The sequence below is a fragment of the Vidua macroura genome, chromosome 6, assembly GCF_024509145.1.
Source record: "Vidua macroura isolate BioBank_ID:100142 chromosome 6, ASM2450914v1, whole genome shotgun sequence".
NCBI classification, from domain to species: domain Eukaryota; kingdom Metazoa; phylum Chordata; class Aves; order Passeriformes; family Viduidae; genus Vidua; species Vidua macroura.
In genome coordinates, this window is record NC_071576.1 from 7,426,215 (window position 1) to 7,449,731 (window position 23,517).

The following is a 23,517-nucleotide window of genomic DNA, read 5'->3' on the forward strand; positions in this document are numbered from 1 at the left end:
AGCAGCAGAGCTCCTCTCGCCTGTGCACTCTGCTCCACATCACTGCTCCAGAGATATCTGGCCAGCTTCCAGTTTAAATTCATTTAATAGGGTAAATTTGAAATGATTTAAACACTCTCAATTTACCACCATAACCAAAGGGTCTAAGCCAGGAGCTGCAGAAGCACTGATATTCAGGAGAATTTTTGAGGAGGTATTTAGATGTAGCTGCTTTTAAAATGTCATAAGATGAGATAAGGAATGCTTCAGGTAAGTGATTCATGATGCCAATCTCCCAAATCTTCTGTTAATGGATCACCTGAAGATTTTCTGTACTTACCTGGGCCTGGAGTTTGTCTCACTGACCTTGGTGGACTTTGGTTCATGCTCTCACATCTGAGCAATGTGTATTTTGGTATGCATATGGGATTTTTTGGTATGTATACAGGCACCACACAAAATGGCGAGGCTCTGTCCCTTACAAGGCAGCCCTTTGACTAAATGGATGTAGTCAGGCATTGTGCATGCTTTTGGGACAAGATGGTGAAACAATCTACTTTAAAACATCTGAATTTTTGCCAATTTATGCTGCAGCTTTCTCAGATAATTAAGTTACTGTAGATGCTGTCTATTCTACTGATGCAAATATTTTCCTTTCTTATTTTGTGAGACTTTTTGGATGGGCATCATCCTTGTTTTTAATGATCTTTCTTCAGCTCTTACCAAGTATATCTCAATGTGATTTATTATTTTTCTGTCTTAACAGGCTCCTAAGCATATTTTTTTTGACTGCAGTTCTCTCAAAATCTAGAAAAAGAACCTTTCATTTTGCATGAAGAGGAGAAAATAGCTGTGTTTTTCTTTCCCTTAGAACTTCAAAGGCATAAAAAAATTAAATAGGAAAATAGAGAAAAATAATTCAGAAACGCTGAAAGGGGCTCACTGATTTACTCACTGTAGGGAACATTCACGTATCTGCCATTTTGGTCTCCTGAGAATCAATACTGTGAGACTAATCTATGATGCTGCAGGAGTCTATAATAACTCCAACATATTATCTTTCAGAGTATTATTACTGGAATAAAAATTGTTGGGTTTAAATTTCGAAGATATCAGGATATTTATCCTGGCATTCATTATTTCATAAAATGGATCCACAGTGTTCTCTGTGTGCAGACACAGTTCGATATTCCTTCAAAATTATATTGAAGGACGAGTGTGCTGTTCCAGTGATCCTGTCCAGCACAGTTACTCTTGGATGGGGATGTAAAAAAACCCAAGAAACCCAAGCAAACTGTGACTGCTTCATTTCTGTTGCTCATCATTGCGAAGATGTCATCTCTCAGTTGGCTGATGAAGGGAAGGCAAAGGAGTGTCTGTGTCAGCCTGATTTTTCCCAGTGAGAGCTGCTAATCCACCTTGAATTTTTTTTCTGTTGACTTATGGTCTTTGTTTGTTAGATACTGTGAGTTTGTAATTGGTTGAGGAGGCAGAAGCATCTTTAGTGATGTATTTATTGCTGTACTGATAGACAAGTTATGAAGTTTGGGCTAATTATAATTTCCTGTGTCTCTGTAAATGGATTTGAAATGACTTGTTTGCTCTTGTGCAGTAGTAACTTTGGTAATTTATTATTTTTTCTTCCAAGCAACTGAATCCCACATTGCCTCTAATCTGGGAAAATATTAGATTTCCTTCACCTAATGGTGGAGTCTTGGTTTTGCAATTACATTTTGAAACAATGATGGACAATTGTCAGTGAAAGCAAAAAGATATGATCAGTACTGAGGCTGAATTTGGAAGTCTCTGTTAAAAATATGTTTGGAAAACAACCGGTAAGCAATGGAAGTAGCAAACTCTAATTTTTTACTGGTTGCCATCTTTTTACCTTGGTCATTCCCTTCCTTTCCTGAAGGATGTTCCCCAGTTCTACAGCTGATGGCTGTGTGGCATGTGCTTGATTCCTTCCCCTTTGATGGGGGAACTCTGTTGAATCTCCACTTCATACTTCCAGTTTTCACAAAGGAACTTGTTTATCTTGGTGACTTCTGCCTTTATAGTTTCTTGTGGTCATCAGATGTTTGGAGGGGTTGGAGTGGAGTGTTAGAGACATAGATGGAGTGTCAGGATATTGCAAAGTTATCTTTTCATAATTATCTTTTCTAAACAGTGGAGAGTGCACCTTGTTTGTGTGGGCAAAGACTTGGAAATCAGGAGTGCATTTCTTTTAGGTAGTAGCTGATTTTTGGGGGTTGGACTAGATGGCCTTTCAAGGTAATTTCCAACCCAAATTGTTTTATGATTCTATAAATTAATGGGACTTTCTGAGCTTATAGTAGTGTGGCATTTGGTTTTGTTGGGTTTTGTTTGTTTGTTTTTTTTTTCCAACTGATTTCTTATCTAAATATCTTCTAACATCTAGTAACTGGTTTTGTTTTTTTTTTCAAGATGGATCCAAAATCACCGCATTGCTAGGGGAGGAATAACCTCAAAAATCACCTTTAACCCTCAAAAACATCTGTGTTCGTGTTGCCCAATATTGGTAATGAATACATAGATGTGATGCATTTTATCAACTTCGCTTGTAGAGAACCAAAGGGAGTTTGTCATAACACGAGTCCCTTATTGATGACATGGTTGTCTGTGATTGATTAAAAGTGGCAGATTTATTTCAGCTTCAACTCTTTCCATTAGCATTCCTATCGACCATCTGGCAGTGGAAAACATCACTTGTGAGATAGACTAGGATCTTGTTAAAAAAATTACAAGATTTCTTGGGGCCTTTTTTTTGCCAGTGTCCTGATGAGCCAGAAAGTTGTCACTTCTAGTGACAGTTCTCATTGCCTGAAAGGGTTGAGACTGATGCTGGGTCAGCCTGTGGCTTGTTTTTAATGGCTTTTAATTATTGCCTTGATTGCAGCAAACATTCAGTTAATGGTTATGCAAGTATAATTTTGTGGGCTTTGTAGCTCTTCAGTAGCCTTCAGTTGTTGGTTAGCATGAGAAAGATCAACTTGCTGTTTAAGTGGGAGGAACAGAGAGAACTTCTTTCAAAATGGTGCCTGCATAAAACTAGAACTTTCCCTGAATTGCTCAATTATGAGAACATCATATCATAATCAAAATTATTTGACTGTACTTAAGATACCCTAATCAAAATAATTTACAGATGATGTGCAGGGAGGGATGCTTAAGGGGCAAAAAGTGAATTCTAAATGGATTGTGATGTTGCAAAGTGTGGAGTTGCCTGTATGTCCATTACATGGTAGATACATGCACTGATAGGAGAGAAATATGGAGCTGGCATGAACGGGTGATGACACCTCAGGGCATTCAGGGAGGCTTTGCAGCAATACAGTGAGTTACATCACAACCTGAAATGCAGCAGCTGCTCTGGCCCCACTGCTCCCTGATGAGTAATAGAGTAACAGGGCAGTCTTGGTAAACAGCTCTATGGGGCTTTTCTGCTGCTGTTTGGCACTTGGAGTTGTAATGCTGGCTCTGGCTTCACACCTGCAGCATCCCCTGCTCCCCAAAAATACAGTCATTCAAAATAAAGGCATGAAATCTGTGGTTAGGCTTCCTTCCTAATTTTTATAGGGGGCATTCTAAAGATTAATGTTATCTGTGTTTTGCAGAGAGATGAGTTATGAGGAAAAAAAAAGTGAGTTTCCTTGTATCTGCTGGGTTTGCTTAAAACAATTCTTTGACATTGTTATTAACCATAGTTTTTTCAGGGAGGGAGGCTTGGCAGAAATGTTTCCATTTCTCAGAGTGTGATAGATTTCTGTCCAGGCACTCCAGAGCTTGACCTTGGGGGCTGTAAATATTTTAAATGGTTCCATGGGTATTTCAAGGTTGTGGCTTGCTGAGGCATAATGCCCAAGAGACTGCTCCCTAAATGGGCTCTTCATTGCACTTAGACTCACACAAACATTGCAGCAAGTGAAGGTGTTAAAAAATATGCGTGAAGGTCAAAGTGACAGGTCTTATTAGGAGCTTACTGGCAATAGTTTTCTTGAAGAGTAATCTCCTAACAATTTATTCTCAATTTTGTATTCTATTTCGGATATTGTGTTGATGCAGCATTAAGATTACAAAGATGGTAGTTACTTGTGCAATATTTAGCATTAGAAAGGGGATGAATCCCTTCTGATTCTGTTTTGCATCATTAGAAATGTTTATGCTGGGGGAGTATGCAATTTCTGAAAATGAAATGTTTTTAGAGTTAGCAGAGATTATCTGAAACCCATACATAATGTATAGTGTAATTCTTTTGAAGGTCTCCTGTGTTACCCTTTTTTTGGTCTGAAGTAAGGTAATATTGGAGTAAAAATGGCGAAGAAATTTATTCAGCCACTTGAAGGCATTTGGTGGAGCATTAAGATTTGTTTGGTTTTAAGTGTTTCTCAAAAAGTGCTTCTCTTGTCCGCTATTTTAATTGTGCCATCACATCTGTGGAAGATCATTATCATATTCTTTTATGCGGGCACGTGTCAAAGCATTACTCACTTCCAACCATCTGTAGACTATTTGATACAAATTCAAAAATTGAGCTAATAGCCAAGGCACCATCCTTGTATCAGAAAGTTTCTTAAATTTCGTCACCTACAGGGTTTTTTTGTCCTACTTACTACATTTTCTTTCCAAAACAATGCCTTTTGGCAGCTCCTGTTGTATTCATACCGTTGTTTTGGATAACGGGCCAGACTTTCACACACCACCATCTCAGTGCACTCTTCTGGCTCCTTTGCCAGTTGTCTGCTTGAACACCATCTGTTCCTGGCAAGGAGTTACCTTCAAATACCTAACAAAACAGGTCATGGGAAAAACCAAAGTCTTCCAGGAGCTGCTGATGATACACCCGGATTCTCTGTTAGCATTTTCCTCTTAGCACTTCAGGAAATTTGCTCTGTTTAGGCAGATTCTCTTACCCCAAGATCTTTCCTTTTGAGGAGCAGCTCCACAACTGCCAAAGTGAACAGCAAGGAGGGTGCTAACTTGCAAGAAGATGTTTTGTGGAAAACTTGAACAATGCATGAAATTCAGTCCTACCCCATAATGACTTGGAGAACTGCACTAATGAAATCTGCAGGAGACAATAAAGTGAGTCATACAGCAAAGTCGACTGAAAATGGCTGTGCAAAGTAGTGCTGCTAAGGAAAAAAAATATAACCGAGAGTAGGAAATAAAAAAGAGCATCTTGGAAAACATCCAGGCTAATGCATCCAAAGAATTACAATCTGAAATGCAGAGGAACATGGGAGCAGAAGCTGTAAAAGCCATAAGGCTGAAAAAGATAAAGAGATAGTGGACTGCAAATTAGATATGAGGCTCTACAAAAAGACCAATTTGGGCCACTCATTGGAGGAACAGCATGTGACAGATTAGGGAGGCATTAGGTCTGTCTTGGAGAACCATTTGCCTCTGCAAATGAGAGAATGGGAGTCATTAGTGTGGTTTCAGCAAGAGAGAAAATAGTGGTGATCTGGAGAAAATGCTGAAGCCCCATCCAGAGTGTGGAGTAAGGAGCCCACGAACAGGGAAGTGTGCAAGCTTTTGGGGTGTTGATGATGGAAACAGCAGCACAAGGCATGATAGAGCTGGGATACAGCTGAGGAAAAGGCTGGGACAGCAGGAATCTCAGTGGTGGTAAGGTTGGATGCTGTGTTGGAAAACAGTATAGTCAAAATACAGGTTGAAGACCAAATACTGGAGAGAATTAAGATCTTTGTCTCCTTTTGGAGCTGTATCTGATTAGACAAAGTCCGAATTTCTTCCTTAGTGCACTCATGAACTGGAAGAAAGATAAATGGTGATGGTGAAGCATTTACTCACTTCCAAGGATCCTTTGTAGCTGGAGGTGAACCATAACTGTGCAGTCAGAGGATGCTGCATGTTCCAGTCACTAATGGGTGAGAGGGCAGGATGAGGATGCCAGGCTGGGCCAGTTTCATCTCCCTTCATTGAAGTCAGCACCTGAAAAGTTTCTTTTTTCTGGCTACTCACACAAGTAGAAGTGCAAAAGGGTTTGAAAACATCTTAAAAGGAGTTTGTAAATCACCAGGGCTGGTTTGTTTCTCCTGCATGAGTGGGGCTGTCACATGCTCTTTGGAATGGGGGCAGCCGAAAGCTCCTGCCTGCAATGCTGGTGTGAAGTGAAGCTGTTTTGACCTCTCTCCACCATTGCTCCTGTTGACCCTGTTAAAGTGGGTTTAGTCCTAAAGAAACAAATCATCAGCTAATTATTTCTCCAGTCTGGTGGCCGTTCTCACAGATGTTTTACCATTTCAAGTAGGAGCAGCTGCTTTAAGTTTTTTGTTTGTTTGTTTGGGCTTTTTAGTGTGGCAAACTAAAAACTGATGCTGGGTGCAGATCAGTTTTTCATGTTGAAAGGGTTGTATGAAAACAGGTTACGTGGTAGCTTTGAAAGTGGTCCAGCTTGCTGCTTAGTAGGCCTGAATTTTGCAGAGTCTGATTATTCAAATTATTCAAATAAGTTTTTCTAATATTGGCATTAATTCCCTTACAGCAGTGTATGAAGTTGCTTATTTCACAGCCCCCTCAGACGTGGGAGCCTGGCTGAGAGCAGAGCAGACGGCTTATCAGCTCAGCAGCCGCTGCAGCATCGTGTGCTCACTAAATGCTGGGAGTCAGCCTTGAGAGTTTACAGACACTGGCTCGCCTTTCCTTTGCTCTGTATTTCACTGCACTCTTTAAATCAGGAGTTTTAAACCCATGCTAAATTTAGAGAGAAGAGGGGATTCCAATTGGTGGAATTGCATGGCCAGCAATGCATCTCCTGCCAGCGAGAGCTGGAGCTGGCTGGGGGTGAGGGGGACGGGGTTTGGGAGGGCTCTGCAGACAAACCCCAGCAGCAGCTCTGTGGTGTGAAGTGAGCCCAGAGGTAGTAAAAGAGCCTCCAAAACAGCACTTTTAATCTCTCCGGGCAGTTTTGTTTGTTTTTTTTTTTTTTTTTCTCCTTTCAAATGGTTTTATTTTACTATATCTGACACCAGTCAAGGAGAGAGGAAGCTCTTTAACCTTAATGCAAATAAAATAGTAGTGTTTTAGAAAAAAAAAATCTGCTTGCTTCATACCTCTAGGCCGATGGTTGCGACAGACCAGAGAATTTGACTATAAAATTATTCATTAGTTGGAGTTTCTTTCCTTAATCTATTTAGCTGTAACAATCCATTTGAAGCCTAATTTTTGCTTAGAAGGAATAAAAAAATTACCTGTAGTAATAAATTCATCTGTCTGTCATGCTGTTTATCTGTCTATCTATCTGTCCCCTAAAGACTAGAAAACGTTGTTTTTTATTTCTGTACCCTTGGTGAAAATCAATTGTGACATTTTCTGTTTAGGCTGCTAAAGATTTTGGCAGATAGAACATGGATTTTGTCTTTTGATGGTGAATTCAATTCAACATTTATTGCAGAGACCTCAAGTGTTTAAACGTGTGGTGATAGACAACTAAACCTCCCACTGTGCTAAACTCCACCGGTCTCGTCGGTAGTTTTGCTATTCAAAAAGAATTGGGACTTGTTTCATCTGTTTTTAATAAATATGAGGCTTGCACGCTGTTCATGTCAGAACTAAAGCCAACTTTGAGTTGCAGTTTGACACGTAGAGTCTTCACTTTTTAGCTCTTGCTGCTAAAGATACCTACTCGGGGTGTTGTTATCTTTAAAAAACTGTAAGGGGCTTTCACATCTTCTCATCTGAACCGTGATGTTGAAATGTGTGAGGGAAAGGAAAGCAAAAGCCAGGCTGCAAAAATGCTGGTTGTGTAAGAAGGGCACACACCTGGACTTGCTTGCTGGCCAAGGTGGATACCAGCATTTGGGAGCAGTCGGGTTTGCTTGGGTCTGAGATGCTGTTGCTGATGCTGGGGTGAGTCTGATGCAGTCCTCTTCTGAAAACTGGGAAATGGGAGGAGGGCAGAGCTGGGTTTGGTGGGTCAGGCATCAGCATCAGCCTGGCCTCTCCTGCATCATCCTGGAGGATTTGTTCAGGTGATGTCTACAGGAGAGCGACTGGTGATCCCAGGCTCCCGAGCCTGTGCCCTGAGCTTCCTGGGAGCTGGAACACCCCGTAGATTTTGTGTCTGAGCTAAAGTGCACTGAACACCGACAGCTGTTACTGGGGGCCGCGGGGATCGCAGGGATCGGCGCATGGCAGGCGAGGGAGCTGCTCCAGTGTGGTTTTGCCAAACACACTCCTCGTGCTGCCAGCAGGGCTGGTGGGCCAGGAGCCCAGGGCACGACTGCGGTGACAGCACCTCCCGAGACTGCTTTTGTTGAGAGATGAGAGAAATCTGCTCCCGGGCTCTCTGCGTGGTGCTGCCATTTGGTGCAAACACCACATCGCTCGTATGCCGTCTCTGAAGTGTATTTTTTCATATTTATCCTGTGAGATGGATGGGGAATTTGAAGGTTAGGACTGCTTGCATGGGCATCAGAATTCAGTGGGAAGACGCAGAGGCAGTAAATGAATTCAGTATTGGATTGATCAACTTTTGCCAGTGTTGGCAATTGGCTTTAGCACCTTTGTGTGAAGTGTGTTTATGGTAGAAACATACATGTTGTTTAAGAGATTAGGCTGCTTTCTTGTTCTCTTGTATTAAGATTTTCAAATAAATTATTAATACTCAGAAGCCCAGAGGTAACAAGAACCTTAGAACTGTCATTTCCCTGTTGAGGTCAGGCAAAACATAACACTTCTGAACTTATACATTCTTGCTCTAAGAATGACTGTGAAAAGTCACACCAAAGGATCATAAATTGCTACCAAATTAATTTCTAATGTAAGTCTATTGTGTGTGTGTTAAATCTGATTCAGTTTCTTTAAAGCAGTTTACTCTGTAAACTTTTTCTATAAAAACACGCACAGTAAAAAGTGTTTATGTTGCAATAGAGCACTTAAATTGCATTAAAAAAAACCCACACAACAAAAAGCCCTCTTTTATACGACTATTTATTTGCTGTAACATTTTACTAACCAACGGAGCAAAGTAACCCAGAGATGTCTGTAAAACAAAGTAACCTGTGATGTCATGCTAAAAGCCCAAGTGTTAGCTTGCCAAATATTGATGTTCTCACGATACTTTGTAGACACAAAAAACTATGGCAAAGTGTAACAATGCTGTGGTACTGATAAAGGAAATACAGTGTATGGAGATTAAACAGCTGAAAGGCGGGCGTGTGTTACGAGTGAGCCTGTGCAGACTGTTGTCTCCCTCGGGCCAAGCACTTCTTAGGCATTTACTGCATATTTTGACCAAGTACAGAATGTAGGAGATCTAAACTTTATGCATTGAAGTTTCTTTAAAAAGCAGGAGAGGGTGTCACTGTTTGTTTGTTTTTTTTTTTTTTTTTTTTTTTAATCAATTTTTTTCTGAAACTGATGCTTCAGAAATGCCTTTACAGAGCAAAATGAGTGTGGTGATGAAAAAAAAAAAAAGAACGTAAGCAGCTTGCTCATTAGGCTCAGTTAAAGCTAAGTTGATCATTGATACAAATTTGCATTATTTTCCCAGCGTGGCGTTCAGTAACAACTTTTCCTCGGTGTGCTTTTGTTTCAGTTGACATTTGCTTGAATGGCCAAGCGAGTTGGCAAATTCTGTGCTGCTGGTCTTTGAAGTTGTGACTTCAGCCCGAACAGCCTGGTCTTTGTGTGCAGCAGGGAGCCCCTTGCCTTTGGAGAGGGTGCGTGCAGCACAAAGCCTGGAAAGGGGCTGTGCATACCCAGCCTCACAATGCTGCTGAGCACTTCACTTCAAGTGGCTCAGGTCTTGCAGGAATATCAGTTTCTTTGCTGTGAATTTTTGTTGGGAGGAGTTGAAGTTCAAACTATTCAAAGAAAAATAAAAAAAAGAGGCAGAAGATTAACCTGAAAGTACAATTTTTTTATTGATCTTCAAACATAGGTTAGTATTTAGAGGGATTTGAACTACAGTGAGAATTTGCTGGCTTCTCTGTTCAATACAGTTATTTCACGATGGGGTTGGAGAGCAAGCACTGCTAAGTACAAGGGAAAAAGCAGGGATTTACTTGAGATGGATAGCATTTGTTTAAGATTATACACATTGTCACTAGAGTTGTACTAAAATCTGTTATATGTCCAAAATTGTCTGAAAAACTAGACACAATACGGTGACAAAATATGAATGATTGGATGGGAAGGAGGAAATCTGTATAACTAAGACAGTGTATAAATATCTATTTATTGTATTATTTGCACATTTCATGCTCAGTTGAATTTCTTTTACTGTTCACAGCCCATATCTTAGTAATTGTGGTAGGAGTGTAGCTTACACAGCATTTATGTGACTCCCTCTCAGATGGAGCAGCACAATGCTGGAGGACAACTCCAGCCCCTCGGTATTTCTGTGTACACAGAGCTGAGGATGTGCATGAGCAGTTTTTGCATGGAGCCTTGTAGCTGCAGCAATTTTACCTTTTTAATGCATCTTCCATTGCTACAGTGAAGTGGAGGAAAGGATGTTCAGCAGGAGGAATTGCTTTCTTGGCTGTTACATTGGCGCTTCTCAGAAGCTGGATTTTTGTTGGCTGAAGAGCTACACAGCAGGGGCCACAATTTCTTGGAAGGGTTGAGTGAAAAATTGAGGTGGAGTAAGGATTTTTAAACAGATCTTGTCACATGTGTTTTGCCATGTTTTGCTTTGATGGGGAGTGGCTGATTCCCAGTTACAGAAATTTTGGCCATCTGAGTGTTGGAAATTGGGGTCAGCCTTCCACCTCTCCAGGTGGAAGGTGGTGTTAGGAGCCTTGGGTGTAAGCCAAGGTCAGGAAAACATCTTCCCAGCTGAACTCAGCTTCTCCGTGCTCAATCTGCTGCCTGACGTGCTTGTGCAAGTGCTCTTCAACTGATTGTGAAAACTCCAGCAATTTGAAAGGTAATAGTTAGCAGAGGTCTCCTCAGGCTGACCTGGCTTGTTTTGACTGAGCCAGATTAGGGACTGGTGGCCCAGAGGTGCCCCCTGTTCACCAGCCACGTGCGGGCAGTGCAGTCTTCACCTGGACAGGTTTTCCAGTTGATCCAGTTAAACCAGCGTGAGCGGCTGTGAGAGGCATCTCCCCTGCAGTTAGAGTGAGCTTTCTATTGGATAATTGTATCTGTTAACGCTAGTATTAAGCTGTATTAAAGCAAAACACTATCAAGTCTGTTTTACCCATAGGATCCCCTGCAAAGCTCACCTAACTTCACCACAGATGTGCAACCTTACACCAGAGAAGACGGTGCTGTCTGCTCCCCACATCAGTGTTCTCATCCCTCAGAAGCAGCTGCACATATTACACACAGATTTTAAAACAGCAATTAGAATTGTTTTCCTTCATAATATTTCCATTTGGAATTTTCTTTCTGTAAAAAAGTGTGGCTGCATTTTTGTACTCATCTCTTTATCTGTACCAAATGCATTGTGAAGGAGACAGGACTTCTAGATCATGAAGAGCTTCTGTGACCCAGTTCAGCGATGCACTGGTTCATAACAGAGTGTATGAGCAAGCACCCACAGTGTGTAGCAAGGCATATTTTAGGTTTGTGTCATATTCAATGGTAAATAGCCATTTTCCCAGTGATTTGTATTGGTTTTGCACTTCATTATCCATGCATACTTATACCCAAGTAGAGATTGCCAGGCAAGCAGTTTCTGAGGTTGAAATAAAGAACAGTTTACTTTCTGGTCCTTTCTCATGCCAGCAAAGGTTGGATCCAAAATTGTGAGAGTGCTGTGTGAACTTGCAGGAATTTTGTATTGGAGGTATATTCTTCCTGTTGAGTATCCTGTTGGGTTTTTGGGATGGGATGTGGGATCAACCTCATATTAACTTGGAAAAAAGCTGTACAGGTTAATGTATATATATATTCACAGTGTATGCTGATATCTGACCAATTCATGCACTGGGTGCAGTCTGTCCTTGCCTGATGCTGAAATGGTGCGGTTTCATCTCTCTCTGTCAGGTTCCTTTTGCACAGCATCTCCAGGTGAGGTGAGAACAAGTATCCCACAGCATTCTTGTAAGGAGCAGGGAGGCCAGATGCAGGCACTCAGGACATCTCAGCGCTGCTGCCAGCAAAGCCTGACTTAGCCTGTATGGCAGAGCAGGGAGGAAGATCTGACAGACCTGTCCTGCTCCTTCATTAGGGAGCCCAGTTTACACAGGACAGAAAGTACTCAGGTGGTTGCATGGCAATCACATGCTGGCCTGACCTCAGCCATCAACAGAGCATCACTGTGGTTATTAGCTAAGTATTTCCATAATGTGTGCCTCTTCAAGCTGTAATTAAAGCCAAGCCTGCCCCTAGCTAATTACAAGCTTGCTTAGAAGTATAGTTTATATAAAGCTTTTCAAACTCTGTATGGGGAAGATACACATCCACAGGCATAATAAGAATGACGCCTTATTTTCAAAAATGAAATTTATAGGCTTTGGTGTCTGTTTCTTCCTCCCTTTAGTTTTCTACAGGTTGTTTTTTGCATCCTTGTTCAAAGTTTTTGCCAGAAATACTACTCATAAATACAAGTTTCACCGACATCAAGCCAGTGATTTTTTAGTTTTCTTCAGAGTGTTTTTGTTCTCACTGCTGAGAGAGTAAACCAGATGTTAAAATGCCTTTGAGCTTTGTGTGTGGAGAAGACTAATAAATAATACTTACATCTCTCATAAAAAGAAGATAAGGAATCTTGAAAGTGGTGAAACTTTTTGTTGAACACATCACTACAAGGTCTCTGTAAATAATGGTCCATCTATGGAGAGTTGCTGTGTGTTGCTTAGGTGGTGCTGCACCTGTACATCTTCAGCTCAGTGTCTAGCAATAAATCAGAGCTGGCAGTGTAACCCCCTGGAGCAGCAACACGGGCATAGCTTGGTGACAAGGCAGGTTGTGACTTTGACATGTGGCTGTAGGGTGGGCTGGTGTGCCCATGGCTCTAACAAAACATTTCCCGGTGGTTGTTGCAGCACCACGTCAGCCAAAGCCACCCTCTGGGGTGACTCTGTGGCAAAGACACAACCAGATGGTACTGACATGGTCACCAGTGCCCTTCCAAAGCATTCTCTTTGGATTTTCTTATTCACTTGCTCTCTTCCATTCCTCATTTCCAGGTGCTTCGCTTAGATCATAGTGCGGCCTGGCAGGGAGGAATGCACCACCACCTTCTCTCATGAGTGAATGGTGTTTCAAAAGGAAAGGGAGCACAGTGGAGCCTGCAGCACTTGTGCATTTGTCTTTGACACCTTTGGAACAAGGGGATGTTCCCACAGCCTCCATCGCCTTGGCTGTTTGGGAAAAGAAAAGAGGGGTGCCTAACACAATGTATAGCCGAGGAGAGCGTGAGATATCTCCTGCAGCTGAAGAATTCCCACTCCTTTCTGTTGTCTGGCCATTTTTGAATTTGGTATTCAGTTTGATTATTCAGGTCAGATCAGATTTAGGTCAGTTGTGATGGATTTTTTCCAAATCCAGTTCCCTAGATTCCTACTGTAAACGCTTACCAGATGACACGATGTGAAGCTGGAACAGACTCGAGCTGTGTGATGACCGAATAAAATCTCAGTGGGAACCACTTCCACGTTCCTGAGATCAGTTTCTCATGTAATAAATTCTCTATCCAAAATTGTATCAAATACTTTTCTGACAAGAGTGAGGTTTTTTTCCTAACGGACAAATCCCAGCAGAGCTATTTATAAGAAGCCTCTCTCTTGTGTTTGCACTCACATGCCTGTTACTCAGACCTACACTGAAGAACAAATATAACTAAAATTTTTTCTGTGTCCTTGCCTGTGCTATTGGACTGACCCTGTTTGGTCTTCTGACATCCTCCACTACATTTCTTTGCTGATGTTCTGTTGGTAAGTGTTGCCATAGCAAACCACCATTGAAGGCTTCTCCCCAAAGGAAGAATTTGGATTTATTTGGTGACACTTTTTCTCTGCTGACTGTTTCATTGCTTTGTTCTGCCTGATCCTTCCTGGCTGGGAGGGATGGGGAGAAGTGATCTGAGTGAGTGTCTTGCTCATACTCTATGCTAACACCTACAAAACCCATGTAACAGGGAGTAGGTGTGATGTTGAGCACCTGGGCAGTGCATGGGGGAGTCCTTTGGCTTGGGGGGAGGAGGCCAGCCCATTTCAAACACAAATCCAGACATGGGAAAAACTACTTGAGTTGTTTTTTTTTTTTAAATATTAAATTTAGAGCTGTGTTCTTTCACTGTTAGTTCTTAAAATGAAACTAGACATTGCCCAGAAGTTCTTACTTAACCAACCTACAGCTTCTTCTGGCGCAGCTTCTTTATTCATTTCCTGACAGTAAAGGGAATCCTTGACACCAGCCTTCCCTGAGTTGTGTCCTGGCTCTCTTATTGCTGCATGTAATTCTCCTCTGCATCAAGTCAGGCAGATGAGACCTGTGCTTTCAGTTTTGAAAAGTTCTGGTTTGTACAGGCCACAGGGGAGGGTGGATTCTTCCACTTGTGTCTTCTTGGTGGCTGCAATACCCACATTAAAATCATCGCTCTACCATTTGGCTGCGTGATTAGATGTTCTGTGCATACCTCAAAATATGTGATGTTTTACAGTGAGATTTGCTATTTAAATAAGAGGTTTGACATAATTGGCTGTTATAAATTACAAGCAAGAAGGAATGATTTATTGCTTATAATTAGAAATGAGTTATGAAGGGGAATGTTGGTAATCATAAAATAAAGCTTGGAATACATTGATTTCCAGATGGCTGCCAGTGAAATTGTTCTTTAATGGATAATAGACCAGACACAAGGAAAAAAAAAAAAATCAGTCATCCATCTTTATTCCTTGATGGATTACTTGTATGAATCTATAGTTGCCTGAATTCTGAAATATTAGTTTTGCCTGCGTAATTGGATGAGAGAAACTGAATTTGCCCCGTGGTATAGGCTGCTAGAGGTGTGGAAGAAGTGAGTTCCTCTTTTGTCTGGCATTATTTTTGTCCTTGTAATGTCAACAGGGAAGAGCCAGCGATCGATCTGGCATCACCTTTGGGTATAACAACTTCAATGAATTGTTCCCAGAGACTGCAGGTTACTAAGGTGTTTTCTTTTTATCTTTTGCTTCATTTGAAGCTTTCATGAGGTTAAGATTGATCAAAACACTTGTCCAAAAGCAAATATCTGTAATCCTCCTTGCTTGAGTCTAGAAAAATACATTTGCACCAGAAACAGACGGCAGTGCTACTACTGAGAATTTTTCAATAGCATAATCCTTCTGTTGAGATGATAATGTGTTCATTTAACTTTTAAAATTTCACTTCTTGTTACTATAGTTTCAAGCACCATTTAAAATTTATTTTTATTTGCCTTATCTGCTAATAATGGCTCTTTCTGCCATAGCAGTTGCTTTCTGCACTGTTACCATTTGAAAGACGGCGCTACATGATAGTTAAGACATATGGATTGTCACCACATGAGTTGTCTCACGCCCATGTTTTAAAAGTGACACTGCCATTAGACTTGCTTAACTGAGACCATTATGATTACTCATTTACCTTCATTAAAATGCTTCATAGCTTCCTTATTTTAAGTAGCTTTTCTCAGCAAGGTGCAGATTTGCCTTGCTGCCATCATTTCATCTGGAAAAATTTCCATGGTGAAAGGAATAACATATTTTCAACTAATACTTTCCTGACCTGTGGAGAGATGAACTCATCAGTGTCTTTATTGACAAACCCAGGAAGAAGGTGTGTCAACCAGAAATATTAGATCAGTCAGCCTGTCTTGTCCTGAAGCAATTGTAATTTCCCATGGTCTGCAGCAATTTCCTTTAGAAGCAGATATGTGGAGATATTGTTTGGGATCTGCTGCAGGAGCATAATTTCATTTGGTCCCAATGAGTTGGCCTTAGATGTCATTCTTTTCATTTTTGCTGTTGAAAATCTGTTGGTTTAGTCAGTGGGAAGAACAGCAAGTTGCTATTTTCCAGTATCTAATTGAGGAAAAAGTGTTGCAGCTATGCAGAAAAATATTGCCCACTCTGAGCTGGGTTATTGAAGACAGATGTTACAGCCCCTGCCCCTCTCTGAAAAGCCTGGAATAGGTGTTTAACTCACGACACACTAGCAAAGTTCCTGCTTTTCAAAAGCCTGTTGGTGAGTGATGTAGGTGCTTAGCTCCTCAGTGGTAAATCTATTCCTTAAAGAATAATAGAGGTTCTTACTACTTTTCCAGTTTCCTCCTGTGAGTTTTGGTCCCTCAGTGCTCAGTTCCAGGCATTTGCTGGGAGAGGCTGCTCTCATTAGCACTGAAGATGTTCTCAGTGCCGTGTTGTCTGGTGCTGCACTGATGAAAGCCAAGCTCCTCTGATCCAGCATGAAAGAGGGCTGAGTGGGAATCAGAAGTGGGAACAATTCCTCATTCCACTTTAGTTTTTGTTGTCAACTTCAGTTTGCTTTTTTCCTGCTTGAAATGGCTCTTTCCGTAGTGTTGCTTGCTTGGAAACAGGAGGAAAGCATTGACTGTTGGTGGAGTTGGAGTTCACACAGGGATGTTGGAGCAGAGTTAGCAGGAACTGGCTCAGCTGTCTGTTAGTATCCAGGAGGGTTCATACCCTGCCTGCTGCTCCATCAGTCACATTGGTACAGCTGGCAGCACTGAGCCACCTCCTAAGGAACCTTGCTGTGTGGGAGCTGAGCTCATTGCAGTTTGGACATGCTCTTAGTTGGGGCCTTTCTGCCATTAGTTGGGGTCTCTGCAGCCCTGGCACGTGGGGGAGCGATTCAAGGAAGCTCCTTGGGGCTTTCACAGTGAAGGTGAGCTGGACAGGGTGAAGAGCTTGGTCTTGAGAAAGCCAAAACTACCTGCCTACCTCATGTTCAGGCACACACAGTTTCAAGGTGCGAGTATCACAGGTGCTTTGTCATTCTGCAGAGCATGATGGTGTCTGTGGTTGTATCTGGACTTCTGAGGTGGTGCAGTAACACCCTGACCCCCAGCTCCTCTCTTCAGGGCATCATGCTGCTGTTCATGGGTGTCACAGCCAGCCCTGGCCTTGGCTGTGTGCCTCCACTTCCTCTCGAGCGGAGGGAGAGGCTCCCATGAGCATCTGGCTCTCAGGCAGAAGCAGATGTAGAAGATGGTGGGATCCACAGCTGGATGTGCAAATCCTGAAGTGCTCCAGGGTCATGGTTGTCATTGCAGCCTTTGTTTTGTCCTCTGGGAAACAGCAGTCATCCAAGTCCGGGAGGGTCACCCCTTTGTCCTGACCCAATGGCAGGACAGCGGGCAGTATCTCCTGATGCTGTTGTGTTTCCAAGAAGAGATTTCAATCCTTGCAGAGAGGTAATCCCAGCTTTCCGGTAAGGATAACATTGACAGTACCTAATTAAAGGGCACTCCTAGCCTGTATAAACATTTATATTCATTTCCTTCTCACACAGATGTCTAGTAAACTGACCTCCTGAGGCAAAACCATCTGGCCTCAGGTGGGAGGAGGATCTCGGCCAGCGTGAAGAACCTGACCTGTCTCTTGTTGAGTCATTTCTCAGTAGTTTTTTCTGTCCCTGCACATGAAAGACCTGTGCATGGATATATAGGTTTCATGGGCAGTTGTCTTGGATGACCTGCATAATTACACTGCAGGCTTGTGGCTGTGGGCTCTGCTCAATCTCTGCTTCCCATTGCATATTCTGGAACCATCCGTGTATAAAATTAGTATGGGCGGTAAGCAGCAATAAGATGTTCCCTACATGGGTGGATTAAATTAAAATTCAGTAAGAAAAGAGCTTTGGGTGAGTTTCCAAATTACTTGTAGGATCGCACTGAGGAGATTGTTATCGTATTGTCAAACTTTTTGGTGGATGAACAGTCTGATGCAAGTGAGGTGGGTTTATTACCTCTCACTGCTCTTTCTCTTTTATGTACTATGCTGTGTAATCTTTTGTTATTAAATAATAAACAAAATAAAAACTGTTGTTTGTCACAGCCAGCTTGTTTTGCAGAGAAAAACACTTTGAAAGTTCAGTCTGTGTGATCTCCAGCCCTGTCAGGAGCTATTATATTGAATCTTCTTTTAAATTGTTAAGCTGGAGGACAAACCCAGACGTTATCGTGTGCATCTCAGCTGAGAGCGGAGTGGATTCGGCAGGGAGCAGCCTCTGATGCCTTGTACCATGCCATTAGTTTTTGTCACAAACATGTCAAGATAATCTGCTTCCAGTGTTGGCTGACATGAGCATTAGTAGATCTGCATAATTTTTGAAGTAGTTTGAAGTGTGGATGTAACACACTTGGGGCTGTGTGAAATCTTTTTTATCCCCTTTTACGGATTACATTGCTGTTCAGAAAGTTGCTTGTTCTGTTTTTCCCTCCCACAGGGTACTGTGTTAATTTGCAAAGTTCAAAAGGAAAATGCCCCAAACTAGAAGTCATCATAAATAGTGAACGACAACTGGCACACTTTGGAAGACCAGGAGCCCCGTTATTTTCCAGTCACAACATTACATTTTCAATGGATGCTGTTGTCACTTCAGTATATATGGAATTGTACCTTAATGTAGGATGTTATTATTTATTGAGCTTGTGAACCTCTAATTCAGTCTGGACTTTGATGGACAGGATCTTTCTTCTGTAGTGTATATGTGCATGTGTGTACCTTGGTAACCTTCTACAGATGAGGCTGAGTCATGCCCAGTGAAAGCTGGATAAGATACTTCAGTTACTGATTTTTTTTCAAGGTGCTTTTTGATCATTGATACTCAGACCTGTCCCAGCCTCAAAAGTGGTCATGCTTTTCCATGAAGACACTTTTTTCCACCCTCTGAGGTGCAGCCAGACAGCAGAAGGAGCCTGTATCTGTAGCCATGGCAGCCAGTAATTTATTGCTCCATATGGCTGGTGTGGCAGCAGCTGCTCTGGTTTAAGGAGGTCAGGACATTGGGGCATTTAAGAAACAAAACAACATCCCAACTATAAAACCTTCTTAAACGGTTTTGTACAGTAATAGTAGGGTTCTCCCTAGGCATAAGGAAAGCCAAGGAGGTTATATATTTATAACTTTTATAGCTGTAGTTTGAATCAAAGCCATTATTTCAGTGGGGTAGTAAGTTTTTGTGATGGTTTTACCTTTTTCCAGTGTTGTGGCTGGTGTTTTAGGAAGCAGATAGTATGGGGGGCAGTGGGCTGGGCCATTCCACCCAGGTGATGAGATCCACCCTTGGATCTGGCCTGCAGCAGGTGCTGACCATCCATGGCAGGAGCAGGATCCACCCCATTGCTTTTGGATGCATTTTGTACTATGCTGAGAGAGAAACTGTATTGCCCAAATCAGATGGCAGTGCTGTATTTGCAGTAAGGAAGTGAAGATGTGCATATTGTGAGTGGCTCTTGTGGAACAGAAATACAGCTTTAATTTCAGTTTGGGTGTGAGAGTCCCTTGCTGCTGAGAAATGGTATAGAAGGGCTCTTGGATGTAGCACTAAAGTTTTTGCAAATAGGCTTTTCATAAACGTGAATCTTTTTATTTTCATTAGGGGACCATTTTAATTAAAATGAAACTGGAATGTTTACTCTGCTTCCTGTAGCTGTGATTGTTTTCTTCACTGTGTGAGCACATGTATAATTTGCTCTAAAAGAAATGTCAGCAGTTTCTGATTACCTTGTGAGTCTTACTCAACAGCTTGATTTTAATTGGGGGGAGGAAATATTTTCAGGGTGCTCCAGGGAGGTCTGATGTCTTTGGGTAGCAGGAGGGAAAAGGTGCTATCTTTGGTACAATGTTAATTGCAATAATCATGACTATGAATTTAAAATAAAAGTCCTTTATTTCTTACCAGTGTTGGGTGTTTTTCAGTCATGTCAATGAAACACAACCTGTTTGGTAATTAGAATCCTTCAGCTATGCAACCTTTTGGCTCTGCTGCATCCATATGTTTATAAACATCTAAACAGGGTGATTTTTTTGGAAAAGAATGATTGAAAGTAGATAGGTGCTCTCAAATCTCGGGAATTAAGGAAGAATTTTTTTGTTATGAGGGCGATGAGACAATGGCACAGGCCCAGAGAGGTGGTGGATTCCCTGTCCCTGGAAACATTCAGGGTCAGGTTGGACAGGGCTCTGAGCAACCTGGTCAGGTTGAAGATACCCCTGCTCCTTGCAGCAGGTTGGACTTGACAACATTTAAAGGTGAAAACTCTACAATTGGGGTTAGATAACAGAAAGAGAAGGCTGAGCACATAGGGAGGAGTGTGTCCATGTCTTCAAATATAATCTCTCTGAGCCCAGAAGTTGACCAGGATTTTTAAGTAATAGATATTTATGTAGGTCAAGTGAATCTCTTTCTTGATTTTTTTTTTTTTTTTTGTAATTATGTAATATGACAAGAAGTATCTGTAGCACAATAACGTGTTCTGGATTCTTCAGTGGCATTGCTCCTGAAACATTCCCTTAGCTTCTTTTTGTTTTGATCTGCTGGGAGGAGGCACCTTCGATTACTGGAGTTACTGAAATGCCTTCTGGGTCCTGCAAAGCATTTCAGAGATGGCCAGTTTTTGAACCTTTCTGGAGCTTAGCTAATATCTTGTATTTTAATATTGCCTCCACCATCAGAGATAATGATCTGAGTCTCCCCTGCTCATTCTCTGGGGTTTTGTTTCCTCCTGCTGATTATTTGAAATAAATAAATAAGTAGGAAAACAAGGAGTTTCTGTGTGTTAACAAGGAGAAATGACTAAGAGAAAAATGAGAGTAAAATACTGCTTATCATAAAAGACTGTATCTCTGGAGGCATAAATTGGTATTCATTAAGTTGTTTGCCTAGACTTTGTTAAAAGACGTGCTTGAGGAACTGTCTGAGCAGTGTTTCTGTAGAAAGCAAGTCATCCTCTTCGTGACTAGATACATCTAGATGAGCAGGAGAGACCAGAAAATAACACTAAATGATGGATTGAGAACAGCCTTATTGGCAGCAAGGAAACAACAGACTATGAAATGTTTTTCAGAAGTAATAATATTTAACACTTAGTTGTAAAGTTATACTCCAGCTCTTCTCCCCCAAATATGCAGGTCTCTTTCACATCTGATGCAGAGTTTTAAAAAATGTTTATGTTCAATTTCTGTCATTTCTCATTCAAGGTATTCAGGGTCCCTGGTTTGTTTTGTTTGTGTTTTTTTTTTTTATGTTTTCTGTAGCTGGATGTTAAATTCTTGCCTGTGATGATGATGGTATCCTGCATGCATAATATTACTGGTATCCTCTATGTATCATCAGATGCAGAGAAGCAGTTGCAGACCAGTGCTAGGTAATCAGAGTGTGGCCCAGTCTTGCCATGTCTGCATTCTTCCAAAAATCAGTTTTCTTTCGATTTTTGTAAAATGTGACAAACACAGCTATTTCAAAGACCATGGGGAGAAGCTGGGGCTGCAGTCTGACATGAGGGTTTGCTACTGTGCTGGCATCTTTTATTATTACCTTGATCTGGGACAGATGCTTCCAAGGGAATGTGTGTGTTAATTATCGTGGCATTTGTGGCTCTCTGCTCTTTATCTTAAATCATTAAAAAAGTAATTGCACAACATAACACTAGCAAAGTGCTTTCACTGTTTGGAGAATGAATACTCTGTGTCAAACTCTTGTGCAACTTTTCTGATGTTCAGCATTTTTTCTTTCTTTCTTTGCAGATTAAGACCCTTGATTTCAACCCAGTTTGCTAAGAAGGCTGCCACTGAAGAGGTATGAAAAGTCCAGCACTTCTCTTGGTGCAACAGGTTGAGTTTGGAAATTCCCACAAGCTATTTTCAGCCTGGCTGTGGTCATGTGGCAGATAAGGGTAAAAGAAATGAGTCTTGTTTGTCTGATCAGGCCAGGAATTGGTTACTGTGAACACTGCAAAGCTGAGCTCGGCTGTTTTCTAACCCAGACTTGCCTTATTTATCCATCAGGAACATTAGCACAGCCTCATGATGCTACATTGGACAGCAAAAAAGAGCAAACTCCCTGCAAGCATCTAAAAAGCTCCTTGTCAAATAAATGGTCAGGAGGAGTAGGAGAGGGCAGAGCTCGTGCCTGTTTCTCAGCACTTGGGCTGTCCTCACAGAGAAGAAGGACTTTGCAAACTGCACTTTTGTGCAGCCAGAGCTGACCCCAGGGATGGGCTGGGCTTCTGTCAGAGACCAGTGTGGAAGGAGCTAACCCTGTACAGCCTGGCTTACTCTGCTTTGCTTGTCTAGTTTGAAAATGTAATAGTGCCACAGAGAAGTTAGTGCTGGTAACTGGCCACTGCCAGAAGCTCTCCTTGGGTGGCTTTGTGCACCTCCCAGAGGGATCGTGATTATTTTCTGATAGTGAAACCAGGTAACAATGGTAGCTGCTTTCTTTCACTATTATTTTCACACTGTACAGAGTATTCACAGGCATTCTGTGTACAGCAAACTGTCTACTGCATATCTAAAAATTCAGTGTACCAAAGGTATTTGTCCCTCTTGCCCATGAATGTGTGACACCGACACCCTTCTGAAAGTGAGCCAGTTCCCTTGGGTAGTTTAACACCTTTGACAATTGCCCATCCATAAATAAAGCTAAGGACCAAACTCCAGTCCAGGATGTCTGGGAGTTCAGGAAGTTCTGTTTAAAGGTGTTGTTTGACTGCCTTATTTTTAACATGACTAAAAGTCATTGATTTTCAGAAACAGTTTGATATCCTGCCTAGGGAAATACATTTTCACTTCTTATTCTGTGCTCATTAGAAAACTCTGCACATTTTTAGAAGTACAGCAGTCTGGAAGTGGACATGATAATTAGAAGAAGGTCACATTTTAATTAGCATGGAGCAATTTTAAAAAATAATGACTCAATTGTAGCTCCTTTATATTCACCCACTTTTTCAGAGCAGATGGATACTTTTAAACATATAAATTGATGTATATTGTGGTGCTGAATTGTTTCAAACTCTTGTGTCTATTTCTGCTTATACCAAGATGGACTCAATTTGATCACTCTAGAGGCAAAAGCAGTGGTAGAAAATATAAACTGGAGGGAAGTTCTTCTAAATAATATGATTAATTTGAGCATTAAAAAATAATGAAAACCTGTCTTTGACTGATCCGAATATCTAAATACTTGATTTTCTATTAAAATTAATGGGTGTCTTTTTCCCTATTAATGAGCTATTGGAGCAAACCCTGAGGTGATTTTGAAAAACTCAAGCAGATTCTTTAGGTTGACTGTCATGGTATATGACAAGTTCAGGAACAGCTTTGATGTTTGAATAATTAGACTATCAACTTTCTGGTACGGGGATTTTCTCTTACGGTGTATCTCTGAAGTGCCTGGAGTTACAGGGATTCTGGGAGCTACTGCATCCCAAGTAAATACATTTATAAATAAATAAATAAATAAAAATAAACTGCAGCATTTTATCAGAGCTTGCTGCCAATGGAATTGGAGAACATGCAGCAGTACAGAGTTGTGTACTGAAATTTAAGAACTAGAGCACTGTGGCACTTTTCTCATGGTATGGACCAGAGGAGCTGGGTTTTTTTG

The 23,517-nt window shown here is 41.4% G+C and overlaps 1 protein-coding gene across 1 annotated transcript in view; it reads left to right on the forward strand.

The window, feature by feature from the left end:
* Positions 1-23,517, forward strand: part of BRF1 (BRF1 RNA polymerase III transcription initiation factor subunit) — a 172,241-nt gene that overhangs the window by 141,490 nt on the left and 7,234 nt on the right. The window contains exon 16 of the mRNA XM_053979768.1: positions 21,657-21,708. Coding sequence (XP_053835743.1) covers positions 21,657-21,708 — 52 coding nt within the window. The remainder of the gene's footprint in view (positions 1-21,656; positions 21,709-23,517) is intronic.